General features: G+C 48.6%; 1 protein-coding gene across 3 annotated transcripts in view; it reads right to left on the bottom strand.

The window, feature by feature from the left end:
• Positions 1-14,457, bottom strand: part of MREG (melanoregulin) — a 64,639-nt gene extending 50,182 nt beyond the window's left edge. For all 3 annotated transcript variants that reach the window (XR_004299181.1, XM_032402614.1, XM_032402625.1), the window contains exon 1: positions 14,333-14,457. Coding sequence is in view for 2 of the 3 variants with exons in the window: in XM_032402614.1 (XP_032258505.1) it covers positions 14,333-14,427 (95 nt within the window). In the remaining variant the exon portion in view is untranslated. The remainder of the gene's footprint in view (positions 1-14,332) is intronic.
• Between the last annotated feature and the right edge of the window lie 4,951 nt (positions 14,458-19,408).

Below are 19,408 nucleotides of genomic sequence, written 5' to 3'. Positions count from 1 at the left end.
AAGGGGTGACAACCTGTGTGATGAGAAGGAAGTTCAAGAAAGGTTTTGTGGAGGCGACATCTAGCCCAGACCTGAGGAAGCACAGCCTGTCGCCAGGAGAAGCCAGGGGAAAGGTGTTCCCGGCAGAGGGAACAGCAGGAGCCTCTGAGGTGCCCACAGGGCTGGGAGATTCCATGCCTCCCTGTATGGCTGCACCACACAGCGCACGCACCGAGGGAGACAGAAGGATGGGAGGAAGAAAAGGTCGTTCGGGGTCAGACTGATGACAGTGCTGGAGTTCGGGCTTTATTCTGTGAACTGTCAAGTGTTAAGGGGATTCTGAGCCTTGTCAGGTCTGGGTTTTAGAAACAACTCGGCGTGGGGGGTGGCACCTGGGTGACTTAGTCAGTTAAGCGTCTGCCTTTGGCTTGGGTCATGATCCCAGGGTCCTGGGCTCTCTGTTCGGCGGGGAGCCTGCTTCTCCCTCTCCCTCTGTCTGCTGCTTCCCCTGCTTGTGCTGTCTCTCTCTCTCTCTCTGTCAAACAAATAAATAAAATCTTAAAAAAAAAAAAAAATAGAAACAACTCGGGGGAAGAAGGAACAAGGACATGGCCTAGGAGGCCATGCCAAGACGGCAGGTGCGGTGTTCATGACCTGATCTTTGAGGTCCTCTGTCAGGGGCCCAGGGGGCAGTTGGCGGGGAAGGAGTGCCGCAGGAGATGGGCAGACAGAGACAGAAGCCCACAAACCAGCCACAACCACCAGGGCCGCTCGATTTAAATCTCATTTTTAGAGTTACAACGAAGGTTTCTTTGGGGCACAGGGAAGGGGGAGTTCTGCTAACAAATACATATGTCATTCTAAACGTCTGAAATACTGGTTGGGGCGAGCACGGGCAAGGGGGTGGCTGTGGAAACAGGGCGGGAACGGACATCCCGAGACGCTGGAGCCCGGTGGCGGGCGGCCCCGGGGTGTGAGCAGAGGCCTAGCTGACGAGGGAGAGGGATGCCTTCAACTGGCACCACGCAGAGGAGGCCACGGTTGACCCCGAGCCTACGGGACATTCACAGGGAGGTCAGGATCCGGGCTGAGGAACGAGGATGGTGCTGGCCATCTAGACTAGGGAGAAATGCACGTGCATTTCCATCACCTGGAAGCCGTAGCATCGGAGGCCCGGCCTGGGCCTGAGGAGTAAGGAAAGGCCTCCGGGAACAGCTAGACTGAAACAGCGTGGGGGATGGGGGGGCGACTGGAGAGAGCAGGGGAGCCACAAGGAAGACAAAGGTGGGGCCCGGAGGAATTCCAAAGGGCAGGCAGACCCCGGAGAGGTGTCCGCCTCAGTAGATTTTACACTATTGAGAAAGCACGGCTGCACTACAGAGCTTCGTCCGAGGGCTCCCACGTCCCGTGCTTCCTGTGACAGGGCCATCTGAGGTCAGAAGGGTAGGGAACGCTATCCCCCCCTTTGCAGACACGGACCAGGCTCTGGTGTTGCTTAACCGTCTGTCGAGGACTGACAGCCAGCTGACAGTCCTCCCAGCAGGAGGTCCCCAGTGGGGTGGCTCCAAGCAGCCACGTGTCACAGACTGGACAGCCAAATGCTGGACACCCACAAATGGAGCGGCTCAGATAACAAGTACACGTGTGCCGTGGTCCCCGTACAAACCGGCAAATTCCCCCCAGGGTGGCTCCTCCCGGCCCTGAGACCCCAGAGACACCACCCGGGCTCCCGATGCATGAGACATTTCCCTCCAAGGCCTCGAAACCCTAGTACTTTCCTGAAACCGCTCTCTTCCTCGTCCCCGAATTTGTTTCATTCGTGTGAGTCTTGACTCTGCCACCGGCTGGAAAGTTCCTCCAGGCAGGGACTGTTTTCTGCACTTCTTGACATCCCACATGGCCTGGCAGGGTCAGGCACAGAGGAGGTGCTTTAAAAGTACGTGTTGAATGTAGCCGAGTGAGCTGTTAAAGGAAATCTCAGCCACAACGCACCCCTGCCACCTTTTCAAAACTTTCCCAAAGCCGAGGTTGAGAAATTAGGCAGTATCCACCCCCATTATCGGTGATCAACAACATCTGATCCTGAATAATCTAGCCCACTTTCTGCTAGCAATCCACAATTTCTTTGCATGTTTTGAGAAGATTACAACAGGTGCCTCCCTGGCTAGTCCCCCTGCCTCTCAAAGCCAATCTCTCTCTCTCCCTCGTTGTCTGTCTGTCTTTCACTCCAACACACACACACACACACACACACACACACACACACAGGAATATGCGTGACTCCAGCCAATGTGAAACACAGCCTCTCCTGCTTGGTCTGCAAACCCAAACGCAGCTCTGCAGGGAGGTCAACACCGGGCCTGTTCAAAGGGCTCCTGCCTCCAGGCAGGTGGGGCCTCCAGAGCTCTCTGCACAACTATAACGCTGCCCTAATTAGGAGCCGTGTTGCCCTGGCGTCCCACGGGCCTCAGACTGCCTAGTCACTGACACCCAGGGGAATGGCATAAAACAGGCAAGAGCATCGCGCGCTTCTGCCTCTGAGAGAGCAATGACTCTGACCCGTGCTGTTTGCCTGGGGCTCCTGCCGTCCTCCTGAGCGTGGAATGTGGCCTGCCCATCTGGTCAGCCACATACTGGTCAAGATGAAAGTGAGGGAGGGTTCTGTCAGAGCCCACCCGACTCACTGATCCCAGATTCTTTGCTCCAGCATGCTAGTCCCTGTTCCTTTTATCCTGCACCGCCCACCCAGTCCAGGCATCAATCCACTTTATTTTAAAATTGTAAACCCTTAAGGTGGAGAGACCAGGAAAAAAAAAAAAAGAAATGCCTAAAGCAAACGACTGGAGAAGCAGCTCGGGTACCTCTGTGAAGGACTCTGGGGCTTGTGTAAAGAGAATTCAGTGCAAAGGCCCTGAGGTCTGAGCCCAAGAAGCCCAGGGAGGACAAAAGGCAGGGATGAAGGGCGGGTGTTGAGTCGGGAACTTTGACTTTCTCTCCCTCCCCCATATGATTTCGGAAAGGTTCTAAAGAAAGTGAGAGCAGCTGTTTTGCCCCTGGCCACCATCTGCTGGTGATAAATATTTTATTAAGCTTGGGCATCTGAGAGGTGGCTCTGAAGTCACATTAGAAGCAGAAGCAGCTTTCACTCGCAAAAGGTAGGATGATTCCACCCCTAGTCCCACCTGGGGGCACAAGACCCAATCCCTTGGGAGTCTTTTCTTTCAACCCACCTGCAGCTCCCAGGAGACTCAAGATCTGGGAACATCGGACTCCCTGCCCGGGGAATGCAGGTGCAAAGAGCCGGCGGCCACTAAGGCTGCTTACCAAGAGTTTCCAGAGCTTCCCATGAGTCCTCCCTACCAACAAGTCCTCCCTACCCCACAGAATACCGCTGCTGACCCCTGGAGCTGCAGTGACCCCCCCCCCCCAGCTCTCCCCACAGACAGGCCGTGGGTCAGAGATCGGTGGTGTAAGGCTGAAGCCCTCAAGACAGTGAAAAGATAAAAATCTCCAATAGGGCCACCTGGGTGGTGCAGCTGGTTCAGAGTCCGACTCTTGGTTTCGGCTCAGGTCATGATCTCAGGGTCACGAGATCGAGCCCCACGTGGGGCTCTGTGCTCAGCTGGGAGTCTGCTTGAGATTCTCTCCCTCTCCCTCTGCCTTCCCCTACCCTGTGTGCTCTCTCGCGTGCACGTGCTCTCTCTCTCTCTGATAAATAAATAAATGATTTTTTAAAAATCTCCAATAAACAGCAACCAAAGTCTCAAAAAACAGACCCCGAAGGCCGTTTGGTGGCACCCCCTTGACTACCTAAGGACACCTCATCTGATTCCCCACTGAGAACTGGTCTCCTATTGAGCCCGTGGCTTCCAGACCTCTCCTTCCTCTCGCTAAGGAAGCCTCCCAGTGATGGAGCAGGAGGATCCAAGATCCTCTCCCTCTCCTTTTCCCCCCTCTGTCCTTCCTCTTTGTTTTTTTCCCTTTCTCTCTCTCTGTCCCCTCCTTCCTACATTCCCTCCCTCCCTTTTTTCCTTCCTTCCCTCCCACCAGATACTCTGGGTCTTTCTCACACCCGGCTGATCCATCACTTGACCCCCAATCTAAACACAGTTCCATAGATGCCAGAGTTTTTCTCAGCCTTTCCCCACCGAGGTCCATGACTCTCTTCAATGCCAGAGGTACCACCTGCCTCAATGTGAAGGAAGAAAAGCCCCGATCGGGGGCCCCTTTTCTGGCCCTGGTGCCCGCTGTGCCCCTGCCCTCCCTGCCTTCCGTCCCCAGGGCTGACAGAGAGCCCCGTGCCATCTCGTCTTGTGCACGTGTCCAGTGCTTTCCGGCTTGAAGATGGCCCTGACAAGAACGCTGGGAAGTGGGCAGGGGGGCTCAGGAGGATGGGACCCAATCCTTGGTCTCTGTTCTGCTTGCACCACTCCCGCTCACCTCACCCCCTCTCATGGCTTCAAATACCATCTACGTGAGGCACGTTCCTAAGTCTACACTTACCTGTGTCCCCAGACTCCTACACATACTGCTTCTTCCCATTTCTGTGGATGTGTGATAAGCAGTTCGAGCTCACCATGGTTAAAACCAAGCACCAGCAGCCTCCACTCAGATCGTGGAAACTCCATCCTTTCAACTGCTCAGGCCAAAATCCTGACGTCACTCTTGGCTCTCTCATCCCCTACCTCCAATCCATCAGAAAATCCTTCTGGCTCTACGTTCAGAAAATATCCACCTCTACCTCTGCCACCCTGAGCCAAGGATAAAAGGGGCAGGCATGAGCACACCCCAGCAGAGTCTGGGGCTGGTGAACCAGGGTGGGTCTGTCTTACACCTGGCGCAGGAATCCCTCTACTCACTGTTTCCACCTACTGCTGGCCACCGTTGCCTCCCACCAATTCTATCCCTAACACAACAGCCAAAGTGATCTCCTTGCTATGTAAATCAGACCATGCTGCCCCTCCCACAAAACCCTGCAGTGGCTCCCATTTGACCTAGAATATAAGCCAGTCATTCGGTGTTCTATTGGGCCCCATATGACATCCCAGCCACTCTGGCCTCTTTGCTGTCCTCTGAACCCCCCAGTCACACTGGCTGATCCTTCTACCTAGAATGTTTTCCCCCAGATATCCACATGCCTCACTCCCTCCCCTCCTTCAAATCTCTGTCTAAACATTAGCTCCTGGATGAGGAGCTGACCAATCTACTTAAAATGGCAAGCGTACCCCCCGCCCATGCTCTGCCTTTTCTTTTTCCTACACACATATTTATCTTCCAATTTACTTATTATGTTTGCTGCTTCCTCCCCCCACTAGAATAAAAGGAGGAGAGGATCACTACCTACTTGGCTCGGTGATATTGTGATATATCACTTGCGATAGTGCTGACAACAGCTCCTGGCACAGAGGAGATGCTCAATAAATATTTGCTAAGTGATGAATTGTTGTTTCCCAAGTTCATAGGGCTCTGAATGGTAGAAATGAGGCTGGAAATCCCTGTCTCCAGACTCACAGACAAACTCTTAACATTTTTTAGCTGTTTAAGTTTACGAAGGTGGGCTCACAGTCTCACGGGAGGAAGCAGACAATAAGCACATAAGCTTACGTCAGGCGATGCTCAGGGGTCGGAAGGAATACATGGTGAATAAGGGACAGAGTGAGGGGGTGGGGGCACTGTTTTAAAAGGGGTAGTGAGGGAAGCACTTTCTGATAAAATGACTTTGAGCAGAGACCTGGATAAAGTGAGGGAGTTACCCATACAGGTAAGTGGAGAAAGAACATTCTAAACAGGTAGAGCAGGAAGTGCAAAGGCCCCGAGACAGGAGCATGCTTGGTGTATCTGAGGACCCAAGGGACGGCCCGTATGGCTGAAGGATGAACAATTTCACCAGCCAACACCACCCAAAAGTCCACCAACAGTAGAATGGGTGAACAAAATGGATACCCTACGGAGCACTGAGAATCACAGGTTAAGCTACGCACAGCAAAGTGGATGGATCTCACACAGTTTGATGTCATTTAGGTACAGCTTAAAAGCAAGCAAAACTAAAATACATGTTCAAGGTGCACACATAGATGGTAAAGCTTTAAAGAAAAGCCAGGAAATGACTATCACAAAAATCTAGACACAATCAGGGGTGGGAGATATAGGACTAGCCAGAGTTATCTCTTGCCCCAGATGGTGGTTACAAGAATATTCACTTTATAGTTGTTTATACTGTACCTATTTTTACGTGTTTTTAGTTTCTGATATCACATATACAAACCTGGATTTTTTAAAGTTAAGGAAAAAAATAATAAGTGAGGGGGGGAATTCAGTAAACTCTTACCACCTTTGGGCAGTAGGGGGGTACTTCAGATACACAGTGTCTCACCTAAATTATTCCCTAAAAAAGGCCCAAAAGAACAGAGCGCACAGTATATAATTGGCACCAAACAAATATGTATTCACCAGACTAAAAAGGACTTCAATCGCTAACAAAATAAACTTATTTTACCCAGCACTGGAGCAGAATTTACTTTTTAAACAAAGGTGTAATGATAAGATCCCTTCAAGCTATCTAGAGAATAAAAAGTTCCAGGAAACCTAGATCACAGGATGCATAAGAGAAAGAAATTTCATCTTCTCAGGAACTTCCAATGTCACTAAGACTGACTCACGCAATTCACTAAAAGGGGAAGAAGGACTCTGGAGGTCTCCTGGGAAGAAAACCTTTAAAAGTCATCCTTCTGTGAACCTTGAGTGGCTGACTTCTTGGTAAAGCATTCACCTCCTACTCATTGGACCTGAAGTGCCGTTCTGGGAACTGTGCCCTTGACCCACGCCTCTCTCCCCTCTGGCTTTCAAGGAGGTAAAAATCCAGGCTTTGCAATAGATTCTTCGAGCTGGGAGCCGATTCCTGCAGTAGGAATCCTTTGTGCCTCGCCAGGCGCTTCCTATGAATCACTGTCTGGCCCAGGGCTCTGGGCTTTGTACCTGCAAGTTCTGCAGGAAGTCATGGCCGAGCTGCGTTAGCTGGGGGGGGGGGGGGGGGGGGGGGGCGGGGAAGGGGGAGAGGGGGCAGGGGGGGGGTGCGCCCTGCGGCACACTAAGGGGAAAGAGTCAGGCCATCTGGGCCCCAGTCGGAGAGATCTCACTGACACGAACACTTCAGCCAACATTTTTTTTAAGCCCTTCCAAGGGTAGAAGACAATTTACTCAGCTCGGAGGTCATGTGAGTCCACACTGTGAAATGAAAAACTCCACACATGTAAAGGATTATTGTTCCTCTCGAGCTGGTGGTGATTGCCTCCCAAGTGTCTTAAACCCACCACCCATCTTTCCCACGGGCACCTGCTTTCCCACAGGCAGCCTGAATACAGAAAAATGGGCCCGAGGGCTCTCAACCCCGGGTTATAACAATTCGGGGCAGGTCTCATACTGCAAACACAATTTCTAGCACACATCACATAAAAAGCTAGCTACACATCTCCCTGCGTACGAGGCAGCCCCTTCTCCTTCTAATAGGATTTGAACCTCAGCTCGGCCAAGTATGCCTCTGAGCAAGCTACCCAAGCTCTTGTGCCTCAGTTTCTCCAACCGTCAAGTGGGGATTACAGACACAGTTACAGCTGAGCTTCATCATTCCCATATTTGCACATTTACCCACGTACCAAAATTTATCTGTCATCCCAAATCGATACTGGGGGTGCTTTTGCAGCACTCAAGGGGCATGTCCCCGGCTGAGCTCCAACAAGACGTCGCTCTGCTTTCTGTTTCGGCTCTCGTAGTGTAGACAAGTGTCCTTTTCGTTGTGTATTTAGGGCCACGTTTTTTGCATTTTTGTGCTTTTTATTGGTGATTCCGCTGCTTAGAATGGCCCCCAAGCATAGTGCACACCCAGCGTTCCTTTATGGTCTGGGAAATTCCATTCTGTTGCCCACACTCGCAGGCCCTGTTCAATTCCTTCTCAGAATGGCAGGAAACAATCCTCAAGAGCAAACTGAGATTTTATTTTCTTTTTCCCTGCTGGAAACTCCAGGCACTGCAGAAAAAGGAGACACAGAAGGCTGTCTCTGTGCACCACCCGCAGATACATATGCACGTAAATTCTGCTCTCAGGAGTGGAGGCTGGACGGGGAGGGGGGGGCGGGGGGCGTGGAGGAGAGCAGGGAGCTAAAGCCATGTGGACGCTCATCACGTGGTTCACTTGGGTGGCTTAAAAGAGAGCCACGAATAAAAACTCAGCCAGGGCTCAGGTCATGATCCCGGGGTCCTGGGATCAAGCCCCATGTCGGGCTCCCTGCTCAGCAGGTAGTCTGCTTCTCTCTCTCCCTCTGCCTGCGCTCTACTTGTGCTCTCTGTCAAATAAAGAAATAAAATCTTTAAAAAAAACTCAGCCACGGTTGTAATTCTCTCCCTGTCTTCTGTGGCTTTTCAACAAGTTGGTGGTCATGGTGTTTATCAGTTATCGACAGCCAATAAAAAATCAGAGATTAGAATAAGTAAAAATTAGAGCGTAAGAATTGTACTCCCCGACACACTTCAAAGTGACCCTTGTGAAATAGGCTTTAGAGTGTGACATTTGCACGGCCCTCCCTTCACACTGCATCGTAGGCTCTTCCAGATCTCTGAGGTCTGTCCCTATTGGATGTCATATGGCAGTGGACTCTGGTGCCGGAGGACTGGGACATCGCTCTGCTCAAAGGCTAACTGCAGCTGCACTTCCAGAATCATGTCATTTCAAGGGCCACAACTCATGCTTGGGGGGGATTTTTATATGGCAAGAGCATGCTTTTACCACGGATGGAAGAAAGCCATGCTATAAAAGTGAAATAAAAACCAGTGCTCTGAGCTCAAACATTTTCCCGAAAGTACCCCATAGTGGGTTGAAGAGTGTCCCCCCCAAAAGATCTGTCCAAGTCCCAACCTCTGGTTCCTGTGAATGTGACTTTATTCAGAAATAGGGGCTTTGCAGCTGTGATTAAGTTAAGGATCTTGAGATGAGATCAAGCTGGATTTATGATGGACCCTAAATCCAATGACTGATATCCTTACAAGAGCAAAGAGAGGGGTATTTGAGACAGAGGAGAAGAGGCACATGGAAGGAAACAGAGGCAAAGACTGGAAGTGGGCAGCCAGAAGCCAAGAACACTAGTAGCCACCAGAAGTTGGAACCTGCAAGAAGCAATTCTCCCTAGAGTCCTTAGAGCTTCCAGAACTGTGAACGCACACATTTCTGTTGGGTTAAGCTACCAGACTCGTGGTACTTTGTTGTGCCAGTCCTAGGAAACTAATGATACACACCCCTTATGTTTCTTTTCATTAGTAACATGAAACCTTGAGCCAAAAAGTCATTCACTCTTTTACAAATGATCAATGATCTAGCCTTTCCAAAACAATCCATTTGTCCTCAGTGCACATTGGTTCCTTGTGGTTTGATCACTATTTATTTTAGGAATACAGGCAGGACAGAGAAGAACGGCGTGCACAACCTCAAACCTTCCAAGATGATGGAAAAGATGAGTCTTAGACGACTCTGTCCTAAAATCGGAGTGAAGGGGAAGAAAACAATGAGACTGAACAAAACCTCTGGCTTTCTTTGGGCCTGAAGCCTGGTGTGAAGGTCAGGTCTTATGTCCTTTCTCCAGACCTGTTCTCAAGCTTCCTGGCATTAGAGATGACTGCTCACCTATTTGCTGGTGAAACAGCCCTGGGCAGCTAAGGAGTTGGACAAGTGGTTGTGATGCATTGCCCTGGGCCTTCAGGTTCCTTCCCTGTACCACAGATGGTCTCACTGCCCCTGGGGTCCCAGTCAAACGATTTCAGCGGACATAAGCCCGCAAGAGGAGGACAATTTGCATCAAGCCTGGAACAGCCCTGCAAGATCATGCATCAAAGTCTGATCTCCCAGGGCACCTGGGTTGCTCAGTCGGTTGAGTCCGACTTGATTTCGGCTCAGGTCATGATCTCAGGGTCGTGAGATCGAGCCCTGTGTGGGGCTCCGCGCTCAGCGAGGAGTCTGCTTGAGGATTCTTTCCTTCCCTCTCCCTCTGCCCCTCCCCCTGCTCTCATACTCTCTCTCTCTCTAAAACAAATCTTAAAAAAAAAAAAAAGTCTGATCTGCCCATTTTGCAAAAGAAGAAACTAAAGTTTGAGGAAGGTAAAGAGGCCCCCCCCAAATCCCACAGCTAGTTAATAGCTGAAACTAGGTAGGACTCAGGTCTCCTAACTCCCACTGGGCTCACTTCACGGGGCCTGGTTGCTTCCACTTCTAGGTAAAAGAACTATAGCTATGAAGGACAGGGAAAAAGGGAAGGAGAAAGGGGCCAAAACAGACAGGAGTGAAGGCTACTGATATCCACCAGTTTCTCATGCATAAGTATTATAAGTTACTTCTGGAAAATATTTGGTAGTTTTCTGAATTTTTTACAATGCAAGGCACGGACTTGGAAGTCTGACAGACCTGGATTCAAATTCTGGCTCTCCGACTTACCAACTGTGACTCTGAATTCATTTCAACTCTCTAAGCCTTGGGTTCTTCCTTTATAAAATGGAGGTAAATAACACCTATTTCATTCAGTCCTTATGACTAATGACAGAAGGTATGCAAAGAAACCTCACTCACGCAATGGCTTATACCCAGGATGCACCATTTCTATAAAGTTAAGAAGGAAAGTAGATGCAGTCATGAGAGATAGGTGGAGGGCTTCAATTCTATCACTGTTTTCTTATGGCGGATGGTGGGTGTATGTGTGTTGGCTCAAGAGCATTTTGTTTTGAATAAATTTTTCAAAAATTTACACATGGAAATTAACAAATGAACAGCTAGTGTTGTAATCATTACCCATCAAAAAGTAGCTATTCAGTTCTTACCCCATGTTGAGCACTGTGCTGGGCACAGCAGGGTTGGCAGGTGAGCTGGATTTAGCCCCTCCAACCCAGAGTAGAACCTCCAGTCAAGCTGGGGTTGCAGCACCCAGCTTAGAACTGTCATAACCAGAAGTGACCCGAGGGGTAGAGAGAAAGTAAAGAGACACCATAACTGCTTGGGGAGACTTTCTAAGGCTCCCTCACAAAGGTGGCAGCTGATGGGGCGCCTGGGTGGCTCAGTCGTTAAGCATCTGCCTTCAGCTCAGGTCATGATCCTGGGGTCCTGGGATCGAGCCCCACTTCGGGCTCCCTGCTCATCGGAGAGCCTGCTTCTCCTTCTCCCACTCCCCCTGCTTATGTTCCCTCTCTCGCTGTGTCTCTCTCTGTCAAATAAATAAATAAAATCTTAAAAAAAAAAAAAAAAGGGCAGCTGAAATGGGCCTGGAGAACAGAGCAGAAGCTTAAGAAGTAGAAAAAAACAAAAAGATGTCTAGCTAACAAATATGGCATCGGCAAAGACACCAGGGGAGGGACCAGCGTGACTGGACCGATCACAGGCAGAAACCAGAGAACGCAAAATCAGACAAGCCAGGGAAAGAGAAGTGTGAAAGCAAGCACGGATGGTCAGCACAGAGGTATGGCTTGCACACTGAGAAAAGAACATCAGATTTCTTTCTCTTGTGACTTGCAAGACAGCAATTTTCATGTAATCAAGCAGAGGCCAGAAACCAGATTTCAGGGGCACCCAGGTGGTTCAGTCGGTTGAGCCTCTGACTCTTGATTTCAGCTCCGCCGGTGATCTTGGGGTCATGGGATGGAGCCACGCGCGTCTGGCTCCCTGCTCAGCGGGGAGTCTGCTTGGGATTCTGTCTCTCTCTCTCCCCCTCTGCTCCTCTCCCCCCTCAAAAATAAATATTTTTTAAAAATGAAACAAGAAAGAAACCAGATTTCATGGGGAATGGGTGGTAAAGAAGGAAGTGGGGGTGGGGGGTACAGTTGACAATTCTTTCAAAACCTTTGTGCCCGACACAAAAGGAAGCAAAGGATGGTAATTGAAGGGCTTGGCAGTATCAGGATGAATTTTCAGTCAGGGGAAGCCTCAGCGTATTTCTAGAAAAAGGGGAAATAAAGAACTAGCGGAACAGAGAGAAATACAGACGTAAACCAGACAAGGAACAGGCATTTCCCTTCAGGTATAAAGTTCCAGAAAAGGCAAAAAAAAAGAACAAGATCAAAACACAAAACGCATGATCAGATTGGCAAAGGAGATGAGACTCAGAGTTGCTTTTCTTGAACTCACAAGAATCCCTGGTGCGTGCTGGAAAAGGCCCGCCGCATACACAAATGACACTTTGTCATTCGCCCAAGCACACCTCATCCCGGCACTGTTCCCTTGCGGCACGAAACAAAATTTGAAAACCATTACGTCACCAAAAAGAATTTGGTTAGGGGCAGAGTGTATATACAAAACCTTCTTTTATAAATGAAAAAAAAAAAAAGACATAAAGAATGAAGTTCTCCATAAAATAAAAACTAAGACCATCTGGCCCCATGATTTCACCACATCAAGATTTCAAACCAGTCACTTTGGGAAACAGTCTGGCAGTTTGTCAAAAAGTTAAACGGAGGATTCCTGTATGACCCAGCATCCCACTTCTAGGAATAAACCCAAGGTCACTGAAAACATACGTCCACACAAAAACTTGTACACAGACGTTCACAGCCAAAAAGTGGAAAGAACCCAAATGTCCATCCACTGGTGAATGGATAAATAACATGTACGAAAGCCAAACAAAAGAAGGGTATTCAGCCGTAAAAAGGAATGAAGTGCTGATAAATGCTACAACATGGATGAAACTCAAAAACATGATTCTGAGTGAAAGAAGCCAGGTGCCAAGGCCACATTGTGTACGATTCCATTTATACGCAATTTCCAGAAGAGGCAAATCTGGGAAGGCAGACCGCAGGTAAGTGGTTGCAGGGGATGGGGCGGGCCAAGGAAGGGGGAGTGGCGAGTGATTTTTAAATAACCAAAACTATTAACTCAAATAGCAATCCGGGATGGAAAACTGGAAAGACCCAAGACACTGAGGATGAGTACTGTATTTCTCGTTACAGTGAATATTGACAAGTTGCACGTCCAAGCAAGCATGAAATTCCAGATAGTTAGCCACTTCTTTTAAGACTAATGGTAGTTTACTAGATGTCTCCCTGTCCATATTAACCTAATAATCTAGGTTTCTTGTTGAAACCATCAGCAAGAGCACACAAAAACATTGTGCATCGTGTGTACAATTGTTTCTATATATAAAACAGATATGACATATATATCTACATACATGTGTGCTCACTAAACAGTGAGGGGCAGATGGTAAATTCTAAACCCTAAATCATAGTAGTGAGATATGAATAAGCTCAAAGTCATCAAAGAGAGCTGCTGGGGTGGGGAGAGGCTTGAGAACCAGCATTTAGCTGGTTGGAGGGGGCAGGAAGGATAAAGGTCAAGGCAAGCTTGGGGGCAATAAGAAAGTTGGATTGTTCCCAGAGCAGCAAGGACGCCTGTCTGATTAAATCAAGGAGTGCACAGTATTTAATATGCTGGAAAATAAGAGTGGACAGGCAGTAAGGGGTTACGTAAGACCTCAAAAGTCAAGGGAAGTGCTTGGACTTGACAGAGTAAGAAAAGGTAAATCATGCTTTTGAAAACTTGCGAAAGCTTTATCATGTTAGCTGCATGTTTCACAAGAAACGCTGGCTTCAGTATTTGTTTACTTTCCCCTCATGTCCTGTGCCCAGTTTCATTTTAAATCTTGTGTTGCTGTCCTAGCTACCCCGTAGGCATGACCTAGTGGAACCCTCATTTCATCACGGTGAAGGTACAAAAGTAATTGCTTAAAATGACAGCCCAGGACAAAACTGTGTCACCTGGCCCCTCAACAGAGCCACTAAGCGCACTGCAAATGTGCGTTCCATTTCCTCACACTTCCTAACTTAACCTGTAATGAATGAGTCAACATCCTAGCGAATAGGCGGTCCCTACAGAAAATAAGCATTTTTTTATGTGAAAAGTATCACCTGGGCTCAGTCACCTAAACTTGTCTTTCTTTGGTAATAACATTGAATGCACAGTATCCAACTTTTTTCCTGGGTGGAACAGAAACAGTCCCCTGTTCCACTGAAATACGCCTCTTAAATACACGGTCGGGCACAGCAAATCCTCCAGATGGGACGCCGACGCAAACTTCTCTCCCGCGCTTCGCTCGGCGCTTCCCGCGGGCGTCCACCCGGGTCTCCCGCGCCTCCGGAGGTTTGTGCTCGCGGGCAAAAATCGCACCCAAGGGACAGGATCTCCAGGAAGGGGCCGAGGGGCTGAGTGGGCGCCTCAGTGCGACCGTGAAGCGAGCCCCCCCTCCCCAGCTGGGACGGGCACACAGGTACCCGGCTCCGCGCCGCCCGCCGCCGCCACGGAAAGCCCAGTTCGCGGCCCGGGGCGCGCACCCACCTGACCAGGGGCTCCTTCTCGGGCGCGGCGGGCTCCTCCAGGCACCGGCACGGGCAGCAGCAGCACACGGTCCTCAGCCAGTCCCGCGGCCCCATGGGGAGCGAGGTGCCCCGCGGCGCCGGCACACGGGGAGACGGCCGCGGCGGCGAGCGAGCGCGGCTGGGGCGCGGCCACCCGGCCGGCGTCCAGCTGCAGGGACAGTCGCGGCCCGGGCGTCGCGGGCCGGTCGGTGCGCATCACGCCGCGGCCGGGGACGCGGGCGAGGCCGAGACGCCTGCACTGCCCGGGTCTGCGCGGCCGCGCGCTTTCCTCCACTTGGGTTTTGTTTGGGGCGCCTGTTTGGTTGGGGCTTCCCCCCCTTTCTTTTAATTCCCCGGGTGCCAGTTGGGACGCATGCGTCCCCGAGACGCTCCGGTGCTGCCCTCTCAGGAGGAAGCGGGGACTCCAGGCAGCCGGCACCTCCGACGGGCGGCCCGGGGCTGGGGGAAGGAGGGGGCGAGCCCTCGAGTCAGGAGCACGAGGTTAGGCTGAATCTATTCATACGTTTTATTGGCTTCACTGCCCCAGGAAATAAAAGGTCCTCCTTCCTACTCCCGTGCCTTCAAAGCAGAGTTTAGGGCAGATTTTTTTTACCAGGTCAGCCCCACACAGAGTAAAAGCTAGTAGAAGAGCATGGATTGTTACATTACGTACGAAGTGGCGTGGTTTTTTTTTTCAAGATTTTTTTATTTTTAAGTAATCTCCACACTCAACATGGGGCTCAAACTCGAACCCAGATCAAGAGTCCCACGCTCCACTCACTGAGCCAGCCAGACGCCCCCGGAAGCGGGTTTTTTTTTTTTTAAGTACAATATTCACGATAATTTTTCCAGTCGTTTTCAAGCTCACCAGCCCTTAAATAACAGAACAGGCAACCTCTATCATTAGTTTCTTGCAATTTTCCGGAGTTATTTATGTACTTATTTATATACTTATGTATGCTTGTACGAACTTGTAAGCATGTGTACTTACATTCCCCTCTTCCCCCCCCCCCCAAACGCTGGCATACCTCACACATTTGTTCCACTCAGGAGATCATGGGGACCGTCCCACAGCAATACATGTATATCTTCCTCTATCATTTTAACAGTTATTTATTAAGCTGTCATACCGGTTCCCATATGTTATTCAAGCAGACCCCTATCTACTGACATTTCAGTTCATTCGGCCTTTTGTCATTAAAATAATGCGCCAATGAGCATCCTTGAACTATGTGTTTGGACATGTATATCTATTGAGTGAATGCTTGGCAGCTAAATGCTGGGTCTTAGTAAGATGCCTTTTTAAATTTTAATGGACCTTGCCAGATTGCTCTCCAAGGAGGCAATTCCAATTTGCACTCTGACCAGCAACGTGTGAAAGTATCTATTTCCCTATACCCCCGCCAATCAAGTCACCATCTAATTTTTCATCTTTGCCAATCTGATTTATTCAACAAATACTTAATCAGCATCTGTTATGTGCCAGACTTGTACTAGGCGCTGGGGAAACTGCAGTGAACAAAAGAAACAAAAACCCCTATTCTCTTCGAGCAAACATTCTAGGAGGAGAGTTAGACAAACAAAACAAGTGTGTTCTTTAGTGTGTTAGAAGGTAATGCATGCTCTGGGGATAAATAAGGCAGGGAAGGAGACAAGAAATGCCAGGGAGGTGTGTGTGTGTGTGTGTGTGTGCGCGCTGGAGAGAGGGATGGTGCCTGCAGTTTTAAATGGGGTGGTCACAGAAAGCTTCCTAATAGGGTGACATTTAAGACAAGACTTGAAGGAGGTAAGCAAGCTAGCTATGATATCACAGGGAAGAGCATTTCAGGAAGAGTGAGACTGTGCAAAATCCCAGAGGACAGAGAATAAACTATAGGGTGCATGAGAGAGAATTCTAGGGGCCCTGGAGAGGTGTAGGCCAGGACGAAGAGTAATAGGAAATGATGGAATATGGTACCTTGTAGGATTTTGCAAGGACGCTGGATTTTGCTCCGAGTTAAGCTCCGAGTTGGAGGTGTTTGAGTGGAGGCAGTGATATGGTCTATCTAGATGGCAGTGGGATCCACTAGCTGCCATCTTGAGAAGAAACTGGGTGCCAAGGGCTGTTCAGGGAGATGCAAATGGAGGCCATTCTAACGATCCAGGTGACAGACCAGGGAGGTCGCCGTAGAGCTGATATGGACTCTGGATGGAAATTGAAGGTAGAGCCAAGGAAATTTGCTAAAGGATTGGAAATAGGGTGTGAAAAAAGAAAGGAGTGACTCTAAGGGTTTCGGGTTGACAAGCTGCAAAAGTTGCCTTGCCATTAATTGAGATAGAGAAGAATGTGGGGGGAGCAGGTTTGCAGGGGTGAGGAGGAAGAGCAAGAGTTTATTATCAGAAGTGTCAATTCTCATGGACAGTGTATTAATTTTTTAAATGTGTTGCTACACGTGAGTGTGTCCTGTTCTGGCTACATTATGAAGCTGAAGGAACTTACCAAATGCGTGTTCATTGACAGGCTGGCTACGGAAGGACGGGAACAGTAAGAGGAGGTTTCCTTTGACTTTGACTTAGTTGGGGAGACTGGATAAGGACCTGTGACGTAAAGTCAACATTACAGAGTAGCTGCTGCTGCCAGGCATCGCGGGGCTGTGATATCAAGCCTAGCACCGCATCATTCATCACTTGCAACTATGGCAGGATGGAGGCTGAGTGTTGTTCTTGACAGCAAACTTCCTACTGGCTAGAAAATCCCTTTGGGAGAATGCACTAGGTTCTAAAATTGGATTTTGAATGTGAGTCAATCCACTTAGGTTCAAGTAGAGAGTGGGTAGAGAGGGCTGCCAAATGTGAGCTCAGTCAGCAAGAAGATGCAGTCTAGGTTCTAGCAGCTACTATTAACTACTGGAGTGGGATTTATTGAGTGGATAAATGAGAGAAGGCTTTCTGCTCTTGGAAAATATAGGTGCTCTGCCCCTTTACTCGCTTTGCTCTTAGACAAGTCACTTAATTTTTCTGAACCTCAATTTTCTAATCTGTGAAATGGAGATGATGAATCTGGCCCTACCAAGCCAGACACAGTTGAGAGATTCAAATGAGATAGTTTGAAAACCATAAAGTTCCTTAGAAATGTCAAAGTTCAACACTATTGATCAAATCCAGTATAAGCCTATTGGGCCAATGTTGGTTCCAATATTACTTGGCTTACCCAGGACAATATTTTTTACCTCTGCCATGTGTGGGCATCTTTTATGTGGTCTGTTTCAGACAACATATTTCTAGAAAGCCATGGAACCACATCTGCTTAACAAACATGATCAGGAGGTTCATGCCCTGACTTACTAAGAATCGTGTATACTGTTTGCCTGCTCTAACAATTCTTAATATTTTTCTTTTAAAGTTAATTTTAAGTTTTAAAACTTATAAAATGAAACATTCCTCTAAAAAAGTTTAAATATTACAGCTTACGTGCCTTCTGGCCATGACCCGCACTCCTGTTCATTTTCTACCTCCTCCAGGGTAACCTTGTTATGAGTACAGTACCAACCTTTTTCCAGACACACATGCACCTGGGTGCCTCTGTGATGTATATTTAGCATCATTGTGTGTGTCGTTATTTTTGGCAGTGTTTTGTTTTAATATAAAAGGTGCATGTTAATCTGCCAGTTTTTTCCACCTAATCATATGTCTTGGATGTCTATCCTTGTTAGCACATATAATACTACCTCATTCATTTTAACTGATGTGAGTATTCTATTTATCAATTTCCTAAGGATTATTATATATGTGTTCTTGTAGTGCTCATCTTCCTGGAAATTAAATACCCTCATGATTTCCCTGTTTTTTAGTAAATTGGACCTTGGATAGGAAGAACAACGTTACCAAACCCTCCAGCTGCAGCTTCCAGGTAGCTGAGACCACGTTTCGGTGACCCTGTTTCCTGTTTCAGACCTCATTCGCGGGAGAGCAGCGAGCCTTCCTTTTTTTAGAGTGATGCTAGATTGTTCCTACCGCCTGAGTTGATGCCAACACCACCCACCACAGACAGCAACATCTGACATTTACCAAGATGCCCTGGGCACCTGATGTCGGGGGAATAGGCAGTCTCCTGGGGCACATAGTGACTCACAGACCCATCAGCTGCTTGTTTTCAAGGCAGAACTGGGGGCCCATGTTGTCAGCTTTCTCCATGGCAGCAAAAACTCTAGCACCTGCTTTGAAAACAACTATCTCCTTTAAGAATTTATTGATGACTCCTGTGAGTTAGAGGCAAAGGCATATGTAGGGCAGGAAAGATTAGAAAATCAAATTCTTAAGCTCCAACAGCACATGAGTGCATTCCACAGAAAAGCGAGGCTTGCAATGACATAGTTTAAGCTGATGTCATTCATATAGTCATTCAACAAATATTTATTGAGCCAGGTCCTGGGGATGCAATGATGAACTAGAATGTGGGCTCCATCCATGAAAACAAGGACTTTGTTTTGTTCTTGCAATATCCCCACCACCTAGAACCGTGCAGATCCAGGTTAGGGACTCAATAAACAGAAGGGAATTCTGTAAGACAGCATCTAGAACAGTGCAGACGCACGGTAGGCACTTAACAAATGTGTTAAAGAAATGTGTGAAAATAGAAAAAGAGCTATTTAGTGAACCCAGAGTTTGCATGAAGTTATGTTTGATTTCTGAAGAGCCTGTTTATGAGCTAACCGTATCCAGTAGAGAGCTAAAGGACACTGTCTTCCTTATAGAAAACAGGTATCTTCTGAGACAAGCCAGTATTCCAAGCTGACCTCAGCATCATCACTCACTCTAAGTGACCCAAGATGGACAGCTAACATGCCTTCTATCTCTGGAGAACTCACATCAGGGAGTGAAATCACTAAGGTAAAAGTCAGCCAAGGGTCCCCTTTGGGTCTCTTGTTTCTCTCTCTGCAGTACACCTCAAGTCTCCTCCTGTTTTTCTTTGAGGAAGAACCCCACTCCGATCCCATGGGTTGGGGATGACAATGAATGTACAACCCCCATCCCTCAGACCTTAACCTCCAATGAGGGATGGGTGTGTGACCAAGAT

This window comes from Phoca vitulina, unplaced genomic scaffold, assembly GCF_004348235.1.
Source record: "Phoca vitulina isolate PV1807 unplaced genomic scaffold, GSC_HSeal_1.0 scaffold1, whole genome shotgun sequence".
Taxonomy (NCBI): domain Eukaryota; kingdom Metazoa; phylum Chordata; class Mammalia; order Carnivora; family Phocidae; genus Phoca; species Phoca vitulina.
Note: the sequence above shows the minus strand (reverse complement) of the source record. Positions and strands in the feature narration are given on the sequence as shown.